Source organism: Dunckerocampus dactyliophorus, chromosome 9 (genome assembly GCF_027744805.1).
Source record: "Dunckerocampus dactyliophorus isolate RoL2022-P2 chromosome 9, RoL_Ddac_1.1, whole genome shotgun sequence".
Lineage (NCBI taxonomy): Eukaryota > Metazoa > Chordata > Actinopteri > Syngnathiformes > Syngnathidae > Dunckerocampus > Dunckerocampus dactyliophorus.
In genome coordinates, this window is record NC_072827.1 from 7,227,531 (window position 1) to 7,249,795 (window position 22,265).

Sequence of the window (22,265 nt, forward strand, 5' to 3'; positions counted from 1 at the left end):
CTATATTATAATCTAATTTCTACATCATGCATTTGTTGCACCAACCATATTCATCATCATTTTGTATCAAAAAAAGTCCTCATGTTCACCACAGAGGACATTGGAAAGTGTGTTGTTTCTTACGTTATCTGTGTCTTAAAAATGAGTTACCAAAACCACCTCAAACTATTGAGTAAACACACAATAACTACTAAATTTCTGTCTTTGAAGAAAATATCTGGACAAAACATTATTTTACAGTGTTTTGCATTTGGTTTGTCCCTTGCTGAGGGCGCAAATACGCAACAGGCTTGACAACGACTTGAAAAATTTCATTCACCACAATGGGCGGCAGTGACATCTAGCGACATTTTGAGGTAGCTACACTCATTGAACCGGCTGCGGATGATGTATTTTGACCCTCGGGTGGTTCCGTAGCACGCCCTCCCACATGTGCTATCGGCTGTTGAAGGCAAGTCTTTTGGTTAGAACGCTTAAAGTTGCTGCGGGCTTGTATTCCGTGAGTTGTAAGTACAGTGTATAACGCCTTCATTTCACAAAAAAACACTACAGTAGTTCATTTATGTCGTCCTGGAAATGTTTATTTATGTATATTATATGAAAGCATACAACGTCCCGGTTCAGCCTTGTATGGGCAGCACGCTGCCTGATCTTTCGAATAATGTCACCGACTTAGCTATTGAAAATAAGCTAAAGCAACGTAACGGCAGAAATACTACCACGAATTCACGTACTGTTGTCGATATGAATACAATGAATGACCATAAAGGGAGCTAATTGTGTGTGTGTGTGAGCACGCTGTGTGCTGGGTGTGCAACTGCGACATGTTAGCAAGCTAGCATGTTAGCTAACATGAAAGCGACGGTACATGTATATCGGGGTGCATGCACTTTTCCCGCAAGTTATAAGTCGACATGATCTATCTCATGCTATAAAACATATAACATATATAAAACCCAACCGGTAAATTCATTTTGTTATAGATATCGGCATCTGAATAATAAAAACGAAAGCTGCACCTCTACTGTATGTGTTGTTTGAGACGTGACGTTCACCATTGTCGCGGGGGAGCAAGAGCGAATCAGGAGGGGATCTTCACGTCATATGACATCTACAAAGTGATGTTTACGCGACCGACGCATACTACCTTCGCGATTGATGTAATGGGCACCCCTGCTGTAGAGTTCAACCTGTATTAGAACAAATGTCGGCGTCCCGCCCTTTGGACATCAATTCATGTGTATAATTCACTTTTTCATCGGAAAGTTTGATATGATTTAGTTTCCAATTAAATGTGTGACTTGTATTTTCTCTGCTGTTGTTTTGTGTGCAGAGAACAGTCATGTCTGAAAGTCAGGAGATGTCCCCGGTGGAGGTAAAAGTGGCACGTCAAGTTGAGGTATATGACACTACGTGTTCATTCAGTGTGTTTTGTATATTTAGGCCGTGGATTGTCAGTCGTTATGAACAGCTTTGTTCCTTACTGTATATTGTTGCCTCTAGTACTACTTTGGGGATCACAATCTTCTACGAGATCGCTTCCTCAAAGAGCAGCTGCAGCTTGATGATGGTTGGGTCACTTTGGAGACCATGCTCAAATTCAACAGGTTTGTTGCTCCTCGTCGCTCAGAAGAAAAACACAGAGATAAGTCAAGGACCCATTATGTACACCCAAAACCATTTGTAATTTTGGCTCCAAAAGTAATTTTGATGGATCACTGACCTTTTTGATAGCACAAAAGTATTAATGGTCAGGAGTCTGAAGGATCTGGACAAACTAATATAATACAAGTGTTTTATTTATAATAGCTCATGGTAGACCTCATGATAATGGTAGCCGGTTAACACGTGGACAATAAACTACTACATAACATTTTGGAGGAAGACATAGACCCAGACACAAACTTCTTTTCTCATATCAGAAATGACTGCTGCTACTATACAGATGAGCAATATAATGACAACTTTCATATAGGAAATAAGTTGTCAATCATTCACATTAATAGTAGAAGTATGGATGCAAATTATAATAATATCAGACAATACCTGAGTCTATTTAAGGAACTCTTTAAAATAATCGCTATTTCAGAAGCTTGGATTAATGTCAACAAAGGCGTGGACTTTGAGCTGGAAGGTTATGACATGAACTGCGTCAATAGGAACAACAAAAGTGGAGGAGGAGTGACCGTGTATGCGGATAAACATCTGAATTATAAAGTAGTAAAGAACATGTCATTTGCTATTGATAACATTCTCGAATGCCAAGACCCTCCTCCTATTGGTTCCTTACACTAAGCCTGGGCGGAGTAGTAGTCGAATCCTCTCCTGCCATTAGCACCTCCGATAAAAGGGAAGTGTCGCTCCCTGAGTTGGGTATGAACGACTCTGATACTGGCTCGTTAGCATCTATTGTTCTGGCTCAGCCCTGGCTCTACCTCATTTGCAAGACTTAGTGTAAGGAACCAATAGGAGGAGGGTGTTGGCACACCAATTCCGCCCACTCTTACTGTATTTAAGGCCTAGGCTACCAGCACTTACTAGTTCGCTGACGAAGCTCTTCGGATGAGGAGCGAAACGTCCGACACCTTCTTCACAGAAGTACAGATGACGTATCAAGAAGCCTTTCCCTCGATGGACAACTCCTGTACGACTGAGAGCCTACACAGACGTATTTAATAACATGTTGGACAATTTTATAAATAAAAATGAGTTACTTGCGGACAGTCAATACGGATAGAGAACTAACATTTCAACTTCCATGGCAATAATTGAAATTACAGAGGAAATTACCAATGCTATAGATCACAGAAAGTGGGCAGCTGCACTATGTATGGATTTAACAAAAGCCTTCGACACAATTAATCAGGTTATCCTAATCACAAAACTAGAAAGGTACGGAATCAGAGAGTTAGTCTTGAATTGGGTTAAAAGATACTTAGCAGACAGGAGGCAATAGGTGAAGCTAGGAGAATATACATCCGAGGGGTTAAACATATCATGCGGCGTACCCCAGGGGTTAATCCTAGGACCAAATTTATTTAATCTATATAAACGACATCTGTAAAGTCCCGAAAGACCTAAAGCGAGTATTATTTGCAGACGATACAACCCCATTATGTTCTGGACACAGCACACCAGAGCTAGTAAAAAAAAAATCACAGATGAACTAACTATACTAAAAAAGATGGTTTGATAAAAACAGACTATCACTGAACCAAAGTAAAACTAAAGTAATGCTATTTGGGAAGTGCAAAAAGGAAGCGTATCAGCAAATACAAATTGATGGTGTAGACCAGGGGTCACCAACGTTTTTCCTTGTGAGAGCTACTTTTACAAAATGAAAATGGCCAAGAGCTACTCATTTTTGTAACATTTATTTTCAGAGCTTATTTTAAACCCAACAAAGCGAATACCGTAAAGCACCGTGTATAAACCGCACTTTTTTTCCCACTGGTAAGCAAAAAATCGGGGTGCGGTTTATACACGATGACAGGTCTGTGACCAGACACAGAAATTGACGAGAAGTCCATTTTAGAATAGCCGTCTGTGGGTCAGACAGTTGCTTTGACTTTAGCGCCCTCTGCTGTACAGTTGCTGAAAATGCTTGTGTATGCAACTAACTTATCTGACGGCTGTCTGTATTTTCACACAGTGAAACGATCTCTACATACACTGAAGATAACCTAAGCTTCCAATGTAAAATACAATACAACGTTGGAGTTTATTCAAATTCACACTGAAGCAATGCAATAAAATAATAATAGAGAAAAAGAGAAGCAGTAAAAGATAAGATATCAAAACATCTCTGAAAATTGCAAATTTCTTTATTTTGATTTATTATTATTATTATTATTACTCTGTGCTTAGCCGTAATATTAAAGATCTAGATGCCGAAGTTCAGATTTCTCCTTTATTCTTCTTTTTGAAATTGCTTAGTACCTTTACGCATGTTGATTTGAGATGAAAGAGTTGGCAAGCATTTATGAACTAAAAAAATGTTTTCCCCCGCCGTGAGCCTGAAAATGGGGGTGCGGTTAATACACGGGTGCGGTTTATACACGGTGCTTCACGGTATGCTTGTTTTACCAGAACATGAACAAAATGCTGGTGTCCACAACTCCACAATTTTGTATTTCAGAATGCATTTCTTTCTACGGTTCTTTCATTATTAACTGAGAACCTGAATGAAAAGCAGGCTTGCCGGCACCTCATGTGGTCGTGGGGGCTACATGTTGCCCGCGGGCACCATGTTGGTGACCCCTGGTGTAGATATTGACAGGGTGAACGAAAATATACGGGGTTATAATCGACGAGAAGATGAACTGGAAATCTCACATTAAAAATATACAACATAAAGTGGCAAGAAACACCTCAATACTGAATAAAGCAAAAGTTGTTCTCGACTAAAAAGCACTACATATGCTCTACTGTTCACTGACATTACCATACCTAACTTATTGTGTGGAGTTTTGGGGTAGTTACAAAAGTGCACTTCAGTCACTAACTGTGCTACAAAAAAAGGTCACTTAGGATAATTCATAATGCTGCTTACAGAGAACACACAAACATTTTATTATGTCTTTTATATCTATTAAAATGTGTGGATCTAGTAAACTTTCAGACGGCTAAAATTATGCATAAAGCAAACAATAACCTTCTACCCAAAAATGTAAAACAATTCTTATCAACAAGAGAGGAGAAATATGATCTGAGGGGAAAATAAACCTAAAACACATATGCACGGACAACACTGAAAACTTTCAGCATTTCTGTATGTGGAATCAAGTTGTGGAACTTGAACTCAAACAATGTTCTAAAATGAGCGATTTTAAGAAAAAGTACAAGCAGTTGATGTTCACCAAATACAAAGAAGAAGAGACCTGAACTACTGTGTACATACAATACTATATCTAACCACTACTACACTAACTACTAACTCTTCATTGTGGTGAGTACATGGTCTGTACTCACTCATTATCAACCAACCATTCTGTCAACCATTCTATCAGTTATTATTAAGCCTGTAGCTTCCTTTTAGTAAGTATAAACCTTGGCTATGTTTGCACTACATTGTCATGCAGCCTTACAAAGTACACCTGGAAAACAAGAGGTGAATAAATGTATTGCAACTGATGTGAAACTGATGAGGGGTAGAATTAAATAAGCCTTGCTTCTTCCTACTCCTTTTTGGACATGCAAAATTGTGAATTGTACTATGTGATGTGCTACTGTTTGACTCATATGCATGTTCAGGATGAATTAAAACCCAACCCAACCCAAAAGTCACCAACTCAAGCAGTTTAAAGCATTGATAGTCCCGTCTGAAGATCTTAGGGCTGACCTTTTGACGATGGTGGCCTCCAAAATAGCTTTCACAACAGTCAAAGCCGTGCTCGTACAGTCATGTGACACCGTGGTGCGACTCTTCGACTCCTGAAGCGCTATCTGTGTTTCCCGTGCTATTATTTTTCTGAGAAATACACCACATGGCGGCGCTGTTATTAAACCCCAAAGTTGAACCCAATGAAGTCTGACTGACTTGACATTTGAAGAAGTGACACCTTTTAGTGCACTGACAAGCACGTGTGTGTAAAATTTGACCATTATTGGTGGGGGAAAAACATGGCCGCCGTGAAGCAAAATGTCTCGCAGAGGGCACGGCAGGCGGGACTTGACAATCACTTTAAACCAGGGGTGTCCAAATGTTTTTCCAGCGAGGGCCACATAGTGAAAGAGGATGCAACTTTGCCACTTTGATATTTAATAAATCAACACGTAGATATGCTAAGACGTTTTTTATATATACAGTGGGGCAAAAAAGTATTTAGTCAGCCACCAATTGCGCAAGTTCTCCCACTTAAAAGATGAGAGAGGTCTCCAATTTTCATCGTAGGTGTACCTCAACTATGAGAGACAAAATGAGGGGAAAAAATCCAGAAAATCACATTGTCTGATTTTTAGAGAATTTATTATCAAATTATGGTGTAAAATAAGTATTTGGTCAGTACTTTGTTATATACCTTTTGTTGGCAATGACAGAGGTCAAACGTTTTCAGTCAGTCTTCACAAGGTTTTCACACACTGTTGCTGGTATTTTGGCCCATTCCTCCATGCAGATCTCCTCTAGACCAGTGATGTTTTGCGGCTGTCGCTGGGCAACACGGACTTTCAACTCCTTCCAAAGATTTTCTATGGGGTTGAGATCTGGAGACTGGCCAGGCCACTCCAGGACCTTCAAACGGTTCTTACGAAGCCACTCCTTCGTTGCCCGGGCGGTGTGTTTGGGATCATTATCATGCTGAAAGACCCAGCCACGTTTCATCTTCAATGCCCTTCAATGAAAAATAGTTTCAAAGCATGATGTTTCCACCCCCATGCTTCACAGTAGGTATGGTGTTCTTTGGATTCAACTCAGCATTGTTTTTCCTCCAAACACGACAAGTTGAGTTTCTACCAAAAAGTTCTATTTTGGTTTCATCTGATCATATCACATTCTCCCAATCCTCTTCTGGATCATCCAAATGCTCTCTAGCAAACTTCAGACGAGCCTGGACATGTGCTGGCTTAAGCAGGGGGACACGTCTGGCACTGCAGGATTTCAGTCCCTGGCGGCGTAGTGTGTTATTGATGGTAGCCTTTTTACTTTGGTCCCAGCTCTCTGCAGGTCATTCACTAGGTCCCCCCATGTGGTTCTGGGATTTTTGCTCACCGTTGTCGTGATCGTTTTGACCCCACGGGGTGAGATCTTGCGTGGAGCCCCAGATTGAGGGAGATTATCAGTGGTCTTGTATGTCCTCCACTTTCTAATAATTGCTCCCACAGTTGATTTCTTCACAGCAAGCTGCTTACCTATTGCAGATTCAGTCTTCCCAGCCTGGTGCAGGTCTACAGTTTTGTTTCTGGTGTCCTTTGGCAGCTCTTTGATCTTGGCCATAGTGGAGTTTGGAGTCTGACTGTTTCAGGTTGTGGACAGGTGTCTTTTATACTGATACTGAGTTCAAATATGTGCTATCAATACAGGCAATGAGTGGAGGACAGAGGAGCCTCTTAAAGAATTATTAACCTATTATTAACCTATTATTAACATCAACTTCATTCACACTTGGCTATTTTTTTCAATTTTTGCTGTTATTTTTTTAAGTATTGAAACTTTTTTTGTCACTAATCTTTGTAAATTTTTTGCAATATGACTCTATTCCCATAATATTTTGACTTTTAGACTTTATTATATATTTTCCCCCAGCCTAATTTTCCAACAATGACAATTTTATTTTGTTTATTTCTCATAATATTACAACATAAAAAAACCCCCAAACATTTTCTTTGATATTTAAACTCTATGCGACTCAAATTACATTTTTCCTCATCATTTTTCTCTTTTACAATTGTAAAATTACAGCTGTTTTGTGCGTTTCTGCTGTTATTATAATATATATTGCATTATTATGAACTTTTTCCGCAACGTAATTTTCCAAAAATGACGACTTTATTCATTTTGTTTGATTCTCACAATATTATGACTTTAAAAAAAACTTTTTCTTTAATATTTCAACTTTATGCTACTAAAATTATTTTTTTACTCATAAAATTACCAAGTTATTGAAAAAAATTGCATTTTCTCATTTGATTACCCTTTTTTTCCTTTTTTTTTTACTTTGTTCATGTAAAATTACAGGTGTTTTTTCCCCATTTCTGCTGTTTTTTTCCAACTTTCTTGTTAATTTTCTTCTTGTTGTTATTATTGACCATATTCCCACAATATTTTGACGTTATTCTCCTAACATGCGTTTTTCCACTACGTCATTTTCCAAAAATGACAATTTAAGTCGTTTTGTTTCTCATAATATTACGACTTCAAAAAAATGTATTTTTTAATTTCATATTTCCACTCTGTGAGACTAACATGATGTTACTGTTGCTCATATTACGACACCATTCTTGTAAAATTACAACCTTTTTCTCGTTAGATTCAAATTTTGTTGTTAATATTTTGTCTTTATTCTTGTAAAATTACTGCTGTTTTTTTTTCTTTCTCCTGTTAAATTATATTTTTAGAGTGTAGCTGCACTTTGAACACCCCTGCTTTAATTAAAGCAAAGTACCCACATACAAATGTAGTACTATGACAAGAAAAGAGAAAAGGAGGTTGTTATTGGATTGGCATGTACAACATTGCGGTATCAGGCCTTCCCTAATTGATAATAATTGAATAGAAACGTTAAACCCCAAATGGAATCATTGAACTTTTCACGACATCCTTTCCCAGACTGAAATCCATTACCTCGGAGGCTGACGTCATCATTGCCGCGCTCCAGAAATCGACAACTGGCCTCTTGGAGATCAGCGAGGACAAGACTAAGATCAGGAGATCTCCAGACAAACCTTTACCTGAGCTGAACGACGAGTACAAAGATGCTGTCAAACACAAATCGGTGTACATTGTAAGTTCTTCAGTTGGCACGCTTTGCATTTTTGGAAAACTGTACCACATACCCCACCTGCAGACATTTGCATGTCACACATCTACAGCAGACAGTAGAAATAAGTACGGTACTCTGTTTCATCCCACATCCCAAAAAATGAGCAAAAAACATGAAAAGCAAAACAAATATGATTAGAGATACAAATGGACTTTATTTTGTTGCTTCTTTCTGTGGGGGGTTTTATGTCAAAAGCAAGACTGAGCCCCATGTGAGGGCTTTTAGATAGCGGGAGGCACAGCAGGACCCGCTGCTCATATAGAAGAGCGACAAATGCTTTTACGTTAGTCTCAAAGTTTCCAAAAAGACCGGAAAGTCACCAGTGGCTTTTTTGGAAAAAGACAACCTCGGGTGGTTTGAATACTGGGTAAATATACTGCTCAAAAAAATTAAAGGAACACTTGGAAAACACATCAGATCTAAACTGGGGGAAAATGATCTTGAATATCTTTCCTGATAATAAGTGGGTGATGTATTAGTAACAAAATGATGCCACATAATTTGATAGAAATGAAAATGGTCACCCTATAGAGGGGGGAAATCAAAGACACCCCAAAAATGAAAGTGAAAAAATGATGCAGCACACTGGTCCATTTGGCCAAAATGTCATTGTAGCAACTCAAAATGATTCTCAGTAGTTTGTGTGGCCCCCACGTGCTTGTACGCATGCCTGACAACGTCGGGGCATGCTCCTAATGAGACTACGGATGGTGTCCTGGGGGATCTCCTCCCAGATCTGGACCAGGGCATCCATGAGCTCCTGGACAGTCTGAGGAGCAACCTGGAGGCGCCGGGTGGACCTAAACATAATGTCCCAGAGGTGTTCTATTGGGTTTAGGTCAGGTGAACGTGGGGGCCAGTCAATGGTATCAATTCCTTCATCCTCCAGGAACTACCTGCATACACTAGCCACATGAGGTCGGGCATTGTCGTGGACCAGGAGGAACCCAGGTCCCACTGCACCAGCGTAGGTTCTGACAATGGGTCCAAAGATTTCATCCCGATACCTAATAGCAGTCAGGGTGCCATTATCTAACCTGTAGAGGTCTGTGCGTCCTTCCAGGGATATGCCTCCCCAGACCATCACTGACCCACCACCAAACCGGTCATGCTGAATGATGTTGCAGGCAGCATAACGTTCTCCACGGCATCTCCAGACCCTTTCACGTCTGTCACATGTGCTCAGGTTGAACTTGCTCTCATCAGTGAAGAGCACAGGGCACCAGTGTTGTAGTTGCCAATTCTGGTGGTCTATGGCAAATGCCAATCGAGCTCTACGGTGCTGGGCAGTGAGCACAGGGCCCACTACAGGACGTCGGGCCCTCAGGCCACCCTCATGGAGCCTGTTTCTGATTGTTTGGTCAGAAACATTCCCACCAGTGGCCTGCTGGAGGTCATTTTGTAGGGCTCTGGCAGTGCTTATCCTGTTCCTCCTTGCACAAAGGAGCCGATACCGATCCTGCTGAGGGTTGAAGGACCTTCTACGGCCCTGTCCAGCTCTCCTGGAGTAACTACCTGTCTCCTGGAATCTCCTCCATGCGTCCAGGTACCGCAGTGATGCCCTGGTCCAGATCTGGGAGGAGATCCCCCAGGACACCATCCGTAGTCTCATTAGGAGCATGCCCCGACGTTGTCAGGCATGCGTACAAGCACGTGGGGGCCACACAAACTACTGAGAATCATTTTGAGTTGCTACAATGACATTTTAGCCAAATGGACCAGTGTGCTGCATCATTTTTTCACTTTCATTTTTGGGGTGTCTTTGATTTCCCCCCTCTATAGGGTGACCATTTTCATTTCTATCAAATGATGTGGCATCATTTTGTTACTAATACATCACCCACTTATTATCAGGAAAGATATTCAAGATCATTTTTCCCCCAATTTAGATCTGATGTGTTTTCCAAGTGTTCCTTTAATTTTTTTGAGCAGTGTATAATGGCAAAGTCACTAAGTTGCCAACACTGATCCCTCCTGTTATACATCTTATTCTCTGTGTTAAGAAGATTAACGATGCTGTCTACTCTAGAGAGTTCCAGCCAAATTTCCTTGTATTTACTTAGCTCTCGACTCAAGTCAGCTGGCATAGGCTCCAGCACAGCCAGAGTTTGACATGGACAATCGTGTCTTTTCTCCTCCAGAAAGGTTTTCCCTTGGCGACCACCCTTGACGAGATCCAGGAGTGGTTGAACGGAAAAGGCAACATAGAAAACATTCAAATGAGGAGAGATATGGAGCGGCAGTTCAAGGTAGTACATTTAATTACATGTACTCATTAATATCATGTCATTCTGTGAGATTTCGTAGAATTTCTGAATCTTCTTTTGACAGGGATCAGTGTTTATCTGTTTTGATTCAGAAGAGTCATCCAAGAAGTTCCTTGAACGTTCAGATATAAAATCCTTCAAAGATAATGAGATGCTGGTGTTATCAAGGTATGCATTCCTCGCATCTTCCATCACGGACTGTAAAGTCTGCATTCAGGTTTTTGTTTGATTTTTCATGTTTAATCACCATCACGCCACTTCAAGGAAAACTGCACTATGTTTGGAATTTTGCCCATCCACAATCCTTATGTGAGACATGAACACAGGTCTTTCTCTTTTCTGTGTGTTCTAAAGATATAAAAACAGGTAAAAAGAGGCAGCTCATTAATGGGGCACACCTATTCTGCCTAGAAAGCCCGCTAGTAAAACACCTCCAACAAGGTTTTATGGTTTTATAGCTATGCTGCAGTTACATAACTCCACACATTCACTCCACACAAGCTGGCTTGCTACTTTGGCTTTGCAGCATTTTTTTTTTTGTAGAGAAGCCCTTTCTCAATCGAAAGAGAAAAAATCTCACCCAGTTTCACCTCTTGTTCTTCTGTTACCGCATACTCCGACAGCCAGTCCACCTTAAAAGAACCGCTTTTCCCCCCCTTTAGTTTAGAGAGAAGATGTTGGTTTCGCCATAATACGGGGTTAGCAAGCAACATTTAGCTGTCTAAGCTCACCTATGTTATATTATATCAGTTGCAAAACAGCGGCACGGACTACGTAAAGTGCTGTTAATGAATGAATTAGCTGCATAAGTAAACACGTGCCAACAGGATCTCATCATTGGCTGGACAGCTTGTTCGTCACTGTTATATGTTACCGCTTGTTGTCGCCTGTCACTCACTGAGGTGCAATGCAAAACGGTACAGAATACATGGTGTTTATTTAATTTACAGATCAGGTTGCAATGTGTTTTGCGTGCAGCAATGATTTGCGGTGCGCAGAGAATGCGGGAGCAGTGCGTGATTGTGCACAGCTTAGAGGGAACTTTGATGACAAAATGTAATACTTGCAGTATTTTCCTGTATTTTAATCATTAGTGGAACTCCCTTCCTGGGTGCATTGATTTCACATAGCAGCATATAAAGGAATGCTACACCTAGCGTTAACTTTTCCAAACTCAAAAACAAACACAGCAGTATGCTGTCATTGCACACATAGGAGACCATTTTTTAAATGGTCTGTCCTGCCACCCAATGTCTTTAGGGAGAAATTAGGATTTTAATTAGGGGTGCATGATAATTACAAGGCCGATATGAGGGAATTATGATGTTATACCGATAAATCAGATAACATTATACATAGCTGCGATAACCGATCATTTAAAAAATGCTACAATGAGGCCTGAGTAGCCTGAGTACTGCGCAACTGAGCAAATGAAGCGCACCTTTTTTCTCCTGCCTGTGACCTGTGTCATACTGATAAATCTGGCAACATTACAAACTCTGATGACTGCTAATTTAACAAACGCTCCAATGAGGGGAGACTACTCGTAATGTGCAGGTGAGCAAATCGAGCGCTCCCTTTTTCTCCTGTCTGTGATGTTAATGGCTTGTCGTAACCTCCCCTGAGCTTACTTGTAAACAAACATTCACTTTCCCAGGAAGACATTTTGCATGCTGGTTGTACCAAATGCTCTGCGATGAGGGGGGGAAAAGAAACCATCGAGCACACAAAAAAACCTTATCAGCCACCCGAAATGCCATCGCTGCAGCAATTGAAAAAAGGTTTGCCAGAGACCTCCGTGGCGGCACATGCATGTGTCCGAATATAGTGCAATTTGCTGGGTCACAGCAGGTGGCTCACTCCGCTCTATACCCTGGTTGTCCTGATAGTAGTGATGTGGTAGTAGTAATGTCATGATATTTGATTAGGACTAATCAACAGGTACTCAAATCCAAATTTTTTCCAGTCCTTCTCACCTCCAGGTGTGCACAAACTATAGTTCAATCTGAATTTTAAAAAGTAGATATTAAAAAAAGTTATTGGTTGTCGTTAAGATATCTTAAGAAGCAGCAAGTTATTGGTATCGGTTGGGGGAAAAAAAAAAGATATTGTGCATCTGTAACTTTAATGTTTTTTCTACACATAGATGACATCCATGGGAGGGATGTTGCTTGGATATCTAGGAAGAAGAACGTATTTGCACGAGCGTTTCCCCAATATAATGTTGTTTTTACTGGAAATGGACATATTTGATAAGGTGGATCAGGCTGGTGTGGAGAGAAGCCTCTTATGAACAAGATGTCCTTGTGTTTTCAGAGCAGACTACCATGCAAAGAAAGCAGAGGAAAAAAAACAACACAAAGCTGAAACAAAAGCAAAAGTCAAACAGTGAGTATAAATGCAAAAAAAAATAAAAATTCTAAAAACCTTTTTTTGTGAACCCAGACTGCTCCTTATCTCTTTCAGGGATAAAGAACAGCATCAGAAAAACGTGGAGGAGAAAGATATGGTATGATCCCTCTAATGTCCTACTAAGCATTACAGTAGATTCCTGCATACTTATTTTATAATTTTGCATTTAGGTCATAGGCCGTTTTTTTTTTTAAATTTTACAGAAAACACATCTCATTCACCCTAAGTGTGTATTTATAAATATGTGATAATACAGTTAAAATGGTCAGCATATATGTACTAACATTTAAAAAAAAAAACCTCACAATTTGTATTTATTTATGCTTCGGTGATAGTGGATTGTGATGAACCTGGATTGTGTTGCGAGTAAACAAAGGCAATTGAAGAGAGAACTGGGGAAGGTTCTGGAGCTAAAACTAATCTGATTACCACAGCCACTTTAGTACAAATGGGATGTGGAACCCCCCTTAGTGTATTTCTAGGATGACTGCTCCATGCCTAGGATTTGTTTTTTTTTTTCCAGAATGTGCTCTTGGAAGAACATTCGGGTTCCTTATTAAAGTTCTCTGGAGAGCTGCAAGATGTTTCCAGAGAGGACTTTCATGAACTGTTCTCAGGGCACGGTCGAATCAAGTGGGTTGATTTCACGAGAGGGGCCAAAGAGGTAACTAAACTCTTCCTTTGCTTCATGCTCGTAGACGAAGACTGTTAATCAGACATGTTTTGACTCCCCACAAAGGGCACCCTTCTCTTCGACAAGAATGCAAAGGAAGCATTCGAGAATGCCAAAGAGGCGAATGACGGAGAGCTGAAAGTCAAGGATAACGTTGTCACGTGGCAGCTGCTTGAAGGAGATGAGGAGAAAGAAGTCCTGAAGAAGATTATTGAAGCTCAACAGGATTCTTTCAACCGGAACAAAGGAAAAGGTAAACCGGGGCGGACTTGCCATTAGTCAAACACAGACAATTGCCTAGGGGGCCCCCCAAATGTCTCATTTAAAACTCACGATGGGTTTATTTCCTTTGATTTACACTACATATTACCTTTTTAGTCTGAATTCACGTGCTTAAAACGACATCAAAATGTGTAATCTATCCTGATGGTTTCAACCACTTTCAACCGAGAGGAGCAAAACAAACTTGTTGGCACGGTTTGGAGAAAAATAAAGCGGGAGCGTACTCCAATGCAGCAGAGAAGAGAAGGCAAGAGGGAAAAGTTTTTATCAAAACTAGCGAAGGTCTTAACATTTTTTCGCAGTCACAACAGACACACAACCACAGCAAGTGTCAGTTGCAGAGAAGGAGTACAGTCGTCCCTCGTTTATCGTGGTTAATTGGTTCCAGACCCGACTGCGATAAGTGAATTTCCCCAGAGTAGGATTCAATATAAATAAATGGAATATTTTCGTAGTTATGGCATAGAAAACCTGTTTACGATCTTCTAAATACAGTTTCTAACATTAGAGCCCTCTAGACATCAAATAACACCACTATAGTCACCTTTACACTCCTTTTACCCAATATACAAGTAGTAGACACAGTAAAAGAAAATAGGACATAAATAAGACATGTTAGCAGTTCCTTGTTTTCTTCTGGACAGGCGTACTTCCTTGTGCCTTTACACTCATATTACACAATATAGTAGACTCTGGGCTCCCAAAGTGGGGTCCGCGTACCCCCAGAGGTATGCCAATTGTCATGTGGGGTATGTTACGCCTATCACAATAACAAATTTTGCTGGTCGATAACTGTGTTACAAACTATTGACAACATTTTCATTTTTCTATTCATTATTGTCGAGAGATGTAATTCACATTTGTACCACTAGATGGTACTCAAGTGTGGTGTACCTGTGTGAGCCGCATTAGCTTGACTTAGCCCATTCTTTCATTAATTAGTCAAATTTGTAGCATTTTCTGAAATGTTGGCTTTTCAACTGTGTTGAATGGTTGCATTTCTTTTGCAATGTTGTGAGCGACACTGTCTGTGAGCGCGCACCATTTTGCCCTATTTTGTTTATATTTACATTGCAGACCAAACGCCTCAGTAAGCGTTGGCTGTCGGGACGAAAGCTCTGCTGCACCTCCTGCGGTAGTTTTTTTTCTTCCCAGTTATGAAAAGCGAAAAGGTGGTTGTGTTTCATGTGTGCATACAAGTTCGTCGTGTTCTACTGCTTCCTTATCACTACTTTGAACAAATGTGACATATTGGTTGGTCAGTGTTCATGCGCTCACCTTGTTCATTCTGTTTAAAACCAAAATATTCCCACGCTGGGGCTGTTATTTTTTTAATCATTTGATTTATCGATTATCCTGACAGGCCTAGGGTATACTATGAATAAAAACGATTGACGCCGAACATTCACAATTACAAGTGCGTCTCAACGCGTCAGGGCGCAAGGAGAACGGGGCAGAAAGGAGACAAGAGCATGAAGTTGTTCATTGGTCTGTGTGAACAAACAAGTACGTTTGATGACTATTTGTGCATTAAGAGTGTTTCATCTCTGACATTTCATTTATATCGGTGTTCCAATCGCCGCATGGCGCAGCGGTGAAAACTTGTCACTGCAAGTGGGGATTCCCCCAAAAATGAGGCTTTATCCTTGGTTGTATGTATTTTTTTATTTATTTATCAGTGCTCATGTCAAACTTTTATCAAAATGTGACCATGAAAAATACACATTTTTTCTACCCGGAATCACTATAAAATTCATTAACAAATTAATTCTGTTGAATATTTCAAGTTAATTAAGATAAAAAGTGTATGTTTTTAGTGTGCAGGAGTAGGGGGTACATGGCTTCAGGCAAATATCTGAAGGGGTACTCCACTGTAAAAAGGTTGGGGACCACTGTAGTAGACAAAATTAGAGTAAGAAAGCCATGTAAGACGTGAATAAAACTCCTGCTCTGGCAGTGTCACAGTAAATGTGTTCCCTAGGCAACCTTGGTGACGAGTCTCGTCAATAACAATACTGACACCTAGTGGCCAATGTAGAGCACTAGATTCAGTTACAATGCTGCTTCTGCCTTGTAGTTGTATTTTAGTTCATTTAGTTACTTCATTTGGCAATTTTATGCTTGAAATTGCTTAATTTAGGCCAAGAATAACTACAGTTTGCTTAAATATTCATTTTTTATTTACTTATATTAGGCCATATTCAACCAAAACAGCCATCATTTATTAATGAATTAATTTTTGAAAATCCACGATAAGAGTGAGGGAGCAATATTCGAACCGTGATGTAGCGAGGGACAATTTGTACTGTGGGGTCTAAAGATGAACTGAGAGTGAGGCTGTTCATGACAAAAATGTGATTATGAAAGCAGTAAACTATATTAAATGTTGCTTAATGTTCTTATCAATTACAGTAAAAGTGTTGATTCACTTGTTAGGTGGTAATAATCCCCCAGGAGGATTTTAAGAACTTTATGTAGCTTGTAACACTTGTTTGCAGACGATAAACATTAATATTTAAAATATATGGGAGTGGGGGAGCGGCGTATATAAATATGGTTATGTAACTAGCAACTTAAGCAGACATAACAGATTTCAAAAGCAGGAAAACACTGAAGACCTTGTGTAGTGTCAGTGTCACAAGGATGTGGAGGGCCCCCAAATGACTCAATACGCCCCTGAGGCAAACACCTCAGCCCGTGCAGCCAGCCCAGCTTCCAGTAAGTACTTGACGTTCATGTTTTCTCTCTTTAAAGGAGGCAGAGGGAAATTTGGCGGCAGAGGAAGAGGATTTCGAAAGGGAAAAGGCGGCAGAGATCAGGGAAGGAGTCAAGTGTACCAGGGCAAAAAGACTAAATTTGACAGCGACGATGAAGACGGTAAAACAGCTGAAAACGTGCTCTTATGTTTTGATAGTAAAGACAACAATGCTCAATTTGTGCTTCCCCCACAGCCCCGGCGGCCCCCAAGAGAGAACTGGAAGATGCGGATGGTCCTGCAGCAAAGGTGGCCAAAACTGAAAATGGATCTTAGTGACAAGACCACACTCAAGAATGTTTCTTTTGGAGAAAACATTTATTAGATACAAAGGCAAACTAAAGTCCATTCCAATAAAAAAACAACAAAACGTCACACTCTGGAGAAGCGCAGGAAATCCACCTGGATGTCAACCTAGAGAAGTGTTTGTTTGCCATCAGTTTTGTCTGCTTTTCAAGTCCTTTCCAGCTCTTTTCCATAAGCACCCATGTTACTCTTAAGACAATTTCATTTGTATAATGCATAACTTTCTGCTCTTGGAGGCTAATTTAATTTCAACACATTTTAGTTGTGTGACAAACAGAATCATCATGCCAGTGTGTTCTCTTTCCCCCTCATAGATTCCTTTCAGAAATAAAGATTTGCTATTTTTTACGTTTTCATTATGAATTGCAAATACGTGACGCAGGAGGAGTGTTGGAGCAGCAGCCCATAAACTCACCGATTTCTTTTTGTGAAACTTGTAAGAAGCTGGCAAGTCGTATCTCAGTTCTGTTTACAAAAGAATGAAATCACTCTTAGAACAGTTTGTTTTATACACATTATTATTTTTTTTTTTACATTTTACCTGCAATAACTTCCATCTTCACTCCCCAGTCGTTGGCTTTCTTTTCTATGTGCTGGAATTGGATCCAGAATGTAAATGTCATGCGCTTTTGATTGCTGTGTTACAATAAATGACCTATAAAGCAACTACTGTAGAACTGAAGCAGTACATCATATGCCAGCTGTGTGATAGGGGTGTCACAAGATCTTGCGCTATTAAAACATGACAAGATTTCTGATGGGCACTAGGCCTGGGACGATAAATCACACAATAAATGAAAATGAACTTGATAATTTTGCCGGCTTCAATATATTGCCATGTGCATGCACGTCTGTTTTCCTCGTCTCCCGCTTCCAAACATTGTGTGCATTGGCTTTGGCACCTTGGTGTGTTTGTTCCATAGAACAACACCGTGAACGGAGTGAGCCCTTTTGTCAGTCATACAGTCTCTTTGTGGAGGTGGGGCTGCTAGCATACACAGTGCAGAAGAGGGTAGCCTTGTGAGGAGCAATGCAAGGTAACAGTAACCTAAGTCATTTAAATGAGTACATTGCAATATGTCAAATCTTCTTGTCTCGTTCTAGACCCAATCACGTGTCGTCTCATCTTGTGACACCCCTACTGTGCGAGCAAACCAAACTCCCTGACGCCTTAGAGAGCCGCGCTGCATGAGGAGTTGACAGCTCGGGCTTTTATCTCGTCGGCTAGCGCTGCTCAACTCATCTGTGGACGCTGGTTTGATCTCCAGGCATGTGCAGTGGCGGACTAGTGGGGCTCCACTAAAATGAGGGTCGGCAACCTTTGCCATCAAAAGAGCCATTTGGGCATGTTTCCACCAGATTAAAAGCCACTTTGAGCCACCCAACCTATTTCACCACTAAACTGAAGGTAACGCTACATATAAAGATTCCATACACGTACAGTAGTGTCACGTTTCTTTTCTGTCTTCCTGTTCATCTTGGTGGAGTGGGGAGCCACACGTGTTGCCATCTGCCAGTTAGTCATGTTTCTTAAGCCTTCTCCACCAATTTGGGATCAACAATTTGCAATGAAAGTGTTGTTACACGTGTTTTTTTTTTCCAGTTCCAGTACCTCTCTCCGTATCACTTTATTTGCCATTGTTCGCTAGTGACAAGAAAGCTAACAAGCTAAATAGTTGACCAAGGTCTTCTCACGGAGCTGACTAACCAGAAAACAGTGCCCCCGGAACTTGAGTGGAGAACTGCATGTCGCCGAACTTTCAAAGGCTCATGACGGCGTGAGAAGGTACAGCATAGTGACTATACAGAAGCATAAACCAGCAGGAGCCACTGGTTGCAGATCCCTGCACTAGAACAGCATATTGTATAATAACGCCACAAGGCTGAACTGGCTCTAATGAACTTAGTACATTCATAATACGCGCTGGGCTCCAATCCAGGACCTTGTGCATGAGAGTCGAGTGCCAAGTGTTGCACTAAAAGCCCGGACAGTCAACTCAACACCGAGCAAGGCCCTTAAGGTTCAAGGAGTGAGCTTTACTAACGTACTCATGCACAGCCACACCGAAGAAGATGCAGTATTACATTTTTGCAATAAGTAAGACTGTTAAAATGTCACATGTCTGCAGCACAGATGGTCTTCACATTAGGCCAAACATAGTAATACATTGTAAAAATGAAAGGATGCAACTTTGCCACTTTTGATATTTTGTAAAATCTCAGCTTTGTGATACAGGTGAAAAAGCTGGTATCAACTCTTACCAACTCTTTCTTCTTAAATAATCTTTGTAAATGTTCTTCTCATATCATGACTTTATTCCCATGATATTATCATTTATTTCCCAACCCAATTTTCCAAAAATTACAACTTTATTTTGTTTTGTTTCTGATAACACAACTTTAAAAATATACATTTTTTTTCTTTAATTTTTCCTCATTAAATTACAAGTTTATTCCTGTAAAATTGCAACATTTTTTTTCTTGTTAGAATACAACATTTTCTTTTAATATTTGGACTTTATTTGAGTAAAATTACAGCTGTTTTGTTTCAATTTCTGCTGTAGTTTTTAAAATGTTCCAAATATTTCCAATTCCTTCTTGTATATGTTCTTCTCGTAATGACTTTATTCCCATAATTTTATACATTTTTTGCCAACCTAATTTTGTTTATCATTAGATGACTTTATTATTCTTTAACATTTTGGCTCTATGCTACTAAAATTATGTTATTTTTCCTCATATTACAACGTTATTCTCATGAAATTAGGATTTTTTTTTCTCCTTAGAGTACAACTTTTTTCTCTTAATAGTTTGATTTTATTCTCATACAATTACTGCTGATTTTCTATTTTTTTTTGTTTTTTTTGTCAATTATATTTTTAGAATGTGCTGCAAATGGCCCACTTTGAACACCCATGCTTTATGTTCTTTAAAGTTAAAGGAAAAGTGAACTTAAAAAAAAAGAAAATTGCCCGTCATCCACAATTGAACGATATAAAATCAGATCATAAGACGCAGCTAAGAATGCACGTAAAGGGACGCACCTATTCTGCCATAAAGCCTTCTGAAAAAAGCGTCAACAACACTCCATTTACATAACGTGACATTAAAATTACCAAAATAGGGCAAAAAGTATTACATGTTATCATGAATGTATCTGTTACTACATGCCATAAAACCATAAAACCTTGTTGGAGGTGTTTTAAAACAGCGGGCTTTCTAGGTGGAATAGGTGTGGCCCATCACGTGCATTAACTACTTGCCTCTCTTTTAATCTGTTTTTATATCTTTACAATGCACAGAAAAGAGAAAGACGTGTGTTCATGTCTCACATAAGGACTGTAGATGATGGGCAAAATTCCAAAAAGTGCACTTTTTCTTTAACCTCGTAGGGTCTACTGTCAGTGAAGACATGTTTGTTCTAACTGGCATTAATGTGCTCCATTTTTCTAATAAGTTGTAATGTCACTTACCTCACGTGTTGATGTTTTGTGTAGAGAATACACAGCTGTCTTTGCCATCGTTATAGCTGCTCTTAAAAACTTCATGTCCATACCTTGAATAAGACAGCAACGTAATGCCAACATAACACAAAATGCTTGCTTTGGCTATTTTGTGTAGTGATGTATGGGAAATGCAAGTTGCACAAAACCCCCCCCGACCAAACCATTCGGGATGTCACAAGATTAAAACGTGACAAGATTTCTCATTCAGAAAAAAAAGTGTCCTGAGCAGTAGGCCTGCGGGAATAATAAATACATGAATTAATCACACAATAAATGAAAATGAATTGGATACTTTTGACGGCCTTACTATATTGCCATGTGCATTCGTGTATGTTTTCCTCGTCTCCTGCCTCCAAATAGTAAGGAAGAGGGTTCACTCTGTGCATTGGTTTCAAGCACTTTGATGCGTGTGTTCCATAGAACAACGGTATGAACGGAGTGAACCCTTTTGTCAGTCATACAGTCTCTTTGTCTCAGTGGGTGGAGGCAGGGCTGCTAGCATACACACAGAGTGTAACATATAAAATTAAAATAGTAGATTGGACTTTTCTTAAAAGCAATGTTAAAATCTCGTCTCGTAGACCCAATCTCGTGCATCGTCTTGTCTCGTGACACCCCTACTAACCATATATTACTGTATATGTTATTCTATGACCTTACCCTGGTTGTGTTTAGTTCCAAAAGGAGGATTCATGATGACAGTGTCAAACTTGTTGGCATATTCTTCTGCCCTCAAAGTACAGAGATCACACTGGACCAGATCAACGGTGGAAACCTCAAATTCCTCCACATTTCTTCTGAATGTGTCCAGTGCGTCATTGTCAATGTCGAATCCGACGCACAGTCTTTGGAAGACGATTCCAGGTGTTATTAACGTATAATAAACATCATGTGTGGAAGATGGTCGAGTCTCACCCTGCTTCAAGCATCGCCGCTCCGATGCTGAGGACTCCGCAGCCACATCCTAGATCTGCTACTAGTTTACCCTCAATGTCATCAAATGTGTTGTGTATTGTGTAGAGCATACATGCTGTGGAAACATGACAAAGTAAATGTACTTCATCCACAAGGTACACAAACGCACGTTGTTATTGTATACGCACCAGCAATATGCGCACTAGTCGGGTATTGCTCCAGAAGGATTTTCGGCTCTTCAAATGTATCTACTTGCTGTAGATAACTTTCCAACTCTTTAAGTTTCATCACTGTGTAACTAAATGGGTCCTAACCTGTCCACAAAATGCCAAAAAGGCGAATTTTGTTATGTTTTCCTGTAGTTGTGGACAACATCCGTATTGGTACGTCAATCAAAACAATCCGATCAGCACCGGAACCAACACACACAGCTATAGTTCCGCTCTTGTACAATTTTAGTATTTAAGCCGAATACATGTTTAAAATTATTTTGATATTTTATATAATACAATTTCTGGTGTAATACAATACAAATCACAGGGGAATAAATAATCAAAATTATAATATGATAAGAAAAAAAAATCACATTTAGAGGCACGATTATCTACGGAATCCGCCCAAGGGTTTCAAATAGTTTGTTTTTGTTCCAGGGTCTCAAATATCAAAATT

General features: G+C 39.9%; 2 protein-coding genes across 4 annotated transcripts; one reads left to right on the top strand and one right to left on the bottom strand.

The window, feature by feature from the left end:
• The first annotated feature begins 398 nt into the window (after nucleotides 1-398).
• ssb (small RNA binding exonuclease protection factor La) lies at nucleotides 399-17,841 on the top strand. 2 transcript variants are annotated; one of them, XM_054787989.1, is made up of 12 exons: nucleotides 399-506; nucleotides 1,334-1,399; nucleotides 1,504-1,607; nucleotides 8,267-8,441; nucleotides 10,622-10,729; nucleotides 10,812-10,915; nucleotides 13,064-13,135; nucleotides 13,214-13,256; nucleotides 13,683-13,823; nucleotides 13,899-14,085; nucleotides 16,869-16,991; nucleotides 17,066-17,841. In XM_054787989.1, the coding sequence occupies exons 2-12, from the start codon at nucleotides 1,343-1,345 to the stop codon at nucleotides 17,143-17,145; spliced, it is 1,194 nt and encodes a 397-aa protein (XP_054643964.1). In that variant the 5' UTR covers nucleotides 399-506; nucleotides 1,334-1,342; the 3' UTR covers nucleotides 17,146-17,841. The 2 variants fall into 2 exon arrangements, with proteins under 2 accessions (XP_054643964.1, XP_054643963.1); XM_054787988.1 differs by having other exon boundaries at nucleotides 433-451.
• mettl5 (methyltransferase 5, N6-adenosine) lies at nucleotides 15,860-21,997 on the bottom strand. 2 transcript variants are annotated; one of them, XM_054787997.1, is made up of 7 exons: nucleotides 21,785-21,997; nucleotides 21,597-21,711; nucleotides 21,342-21,526; nucleotides 20,649-20,731; nucleotides 17,717-17,768; nucleotides 17,591-17,640; nucleotides 15,863-17,283 (listed from the first exon to the last, which is right to left on the bottom strand). In XM_054787997.1, exons 1-7 carry the CDS (start codon nucleotides 21,882-21,884, stop codon nucleotides 17,242-17,244), a joined length of 627 nt encoding a protein of 208 aa, XP_054643972.1. In that variant the 5' UTR covers nucleotides 21,885-21,997; the 3' UTR covers nucleotides 15,863-17,241. The 2 variants fall into 2 exon arrangements, with proteins under 2 accessions (XP_054643971.1, XP_054643972.1); XM_054787996.1 differs by having other exon boundaries at nucleotides 15,860-17,640.
• Nucleotides 21,998-22,265: the final 268 nt, after the last annotated feature.

Bases quoted from the DNA above. Each gene is read 5' to 3' on its own strand.
- ssb (XM_054787989.1), top strand. From the start codon at position 1,343: ATGTCTGAAAGTCAGGAGATGTCCCCGGTGGAGGTAAAAGTGGCACGT. The intron at 8,442-10,621 runs GTAAGTTCTTCA...TTTCTCCTCCAG, and splicing joins AACACAAATCGGTGTACATT to AAAGGTTTTCCCTTGGCGAC. The intron at 13,136-13,213 runs GTGAGTATAAAT...TATCTCTTTCAG, and splicing joins ACAAAAGCAAAAGTCAAACA to GGATAAAGAACAGCATCAGA.
- mettl5 (XM_054787996.1), bottom strand. From the start codon at position 21,884: ATGAAACTTAAAGAGTTGGAAAGTTATCTACAGCAAGTAGATACATTT. The intron at 21,527-21,596 runs GTGAGACTCGAC...CGTCTTCCAAAG, and splicing joins GCGGCGATGCTTGAAGCAGG to ACTGTGCGTCGGATTCGACA. The intron at 20,732-21,341 runs GTAAGGTCATAG...GTCTTATTCAAG, and splicing joins TGGAACTAAACACAACCAGG to GTATGGACATGAAGTTTTTA.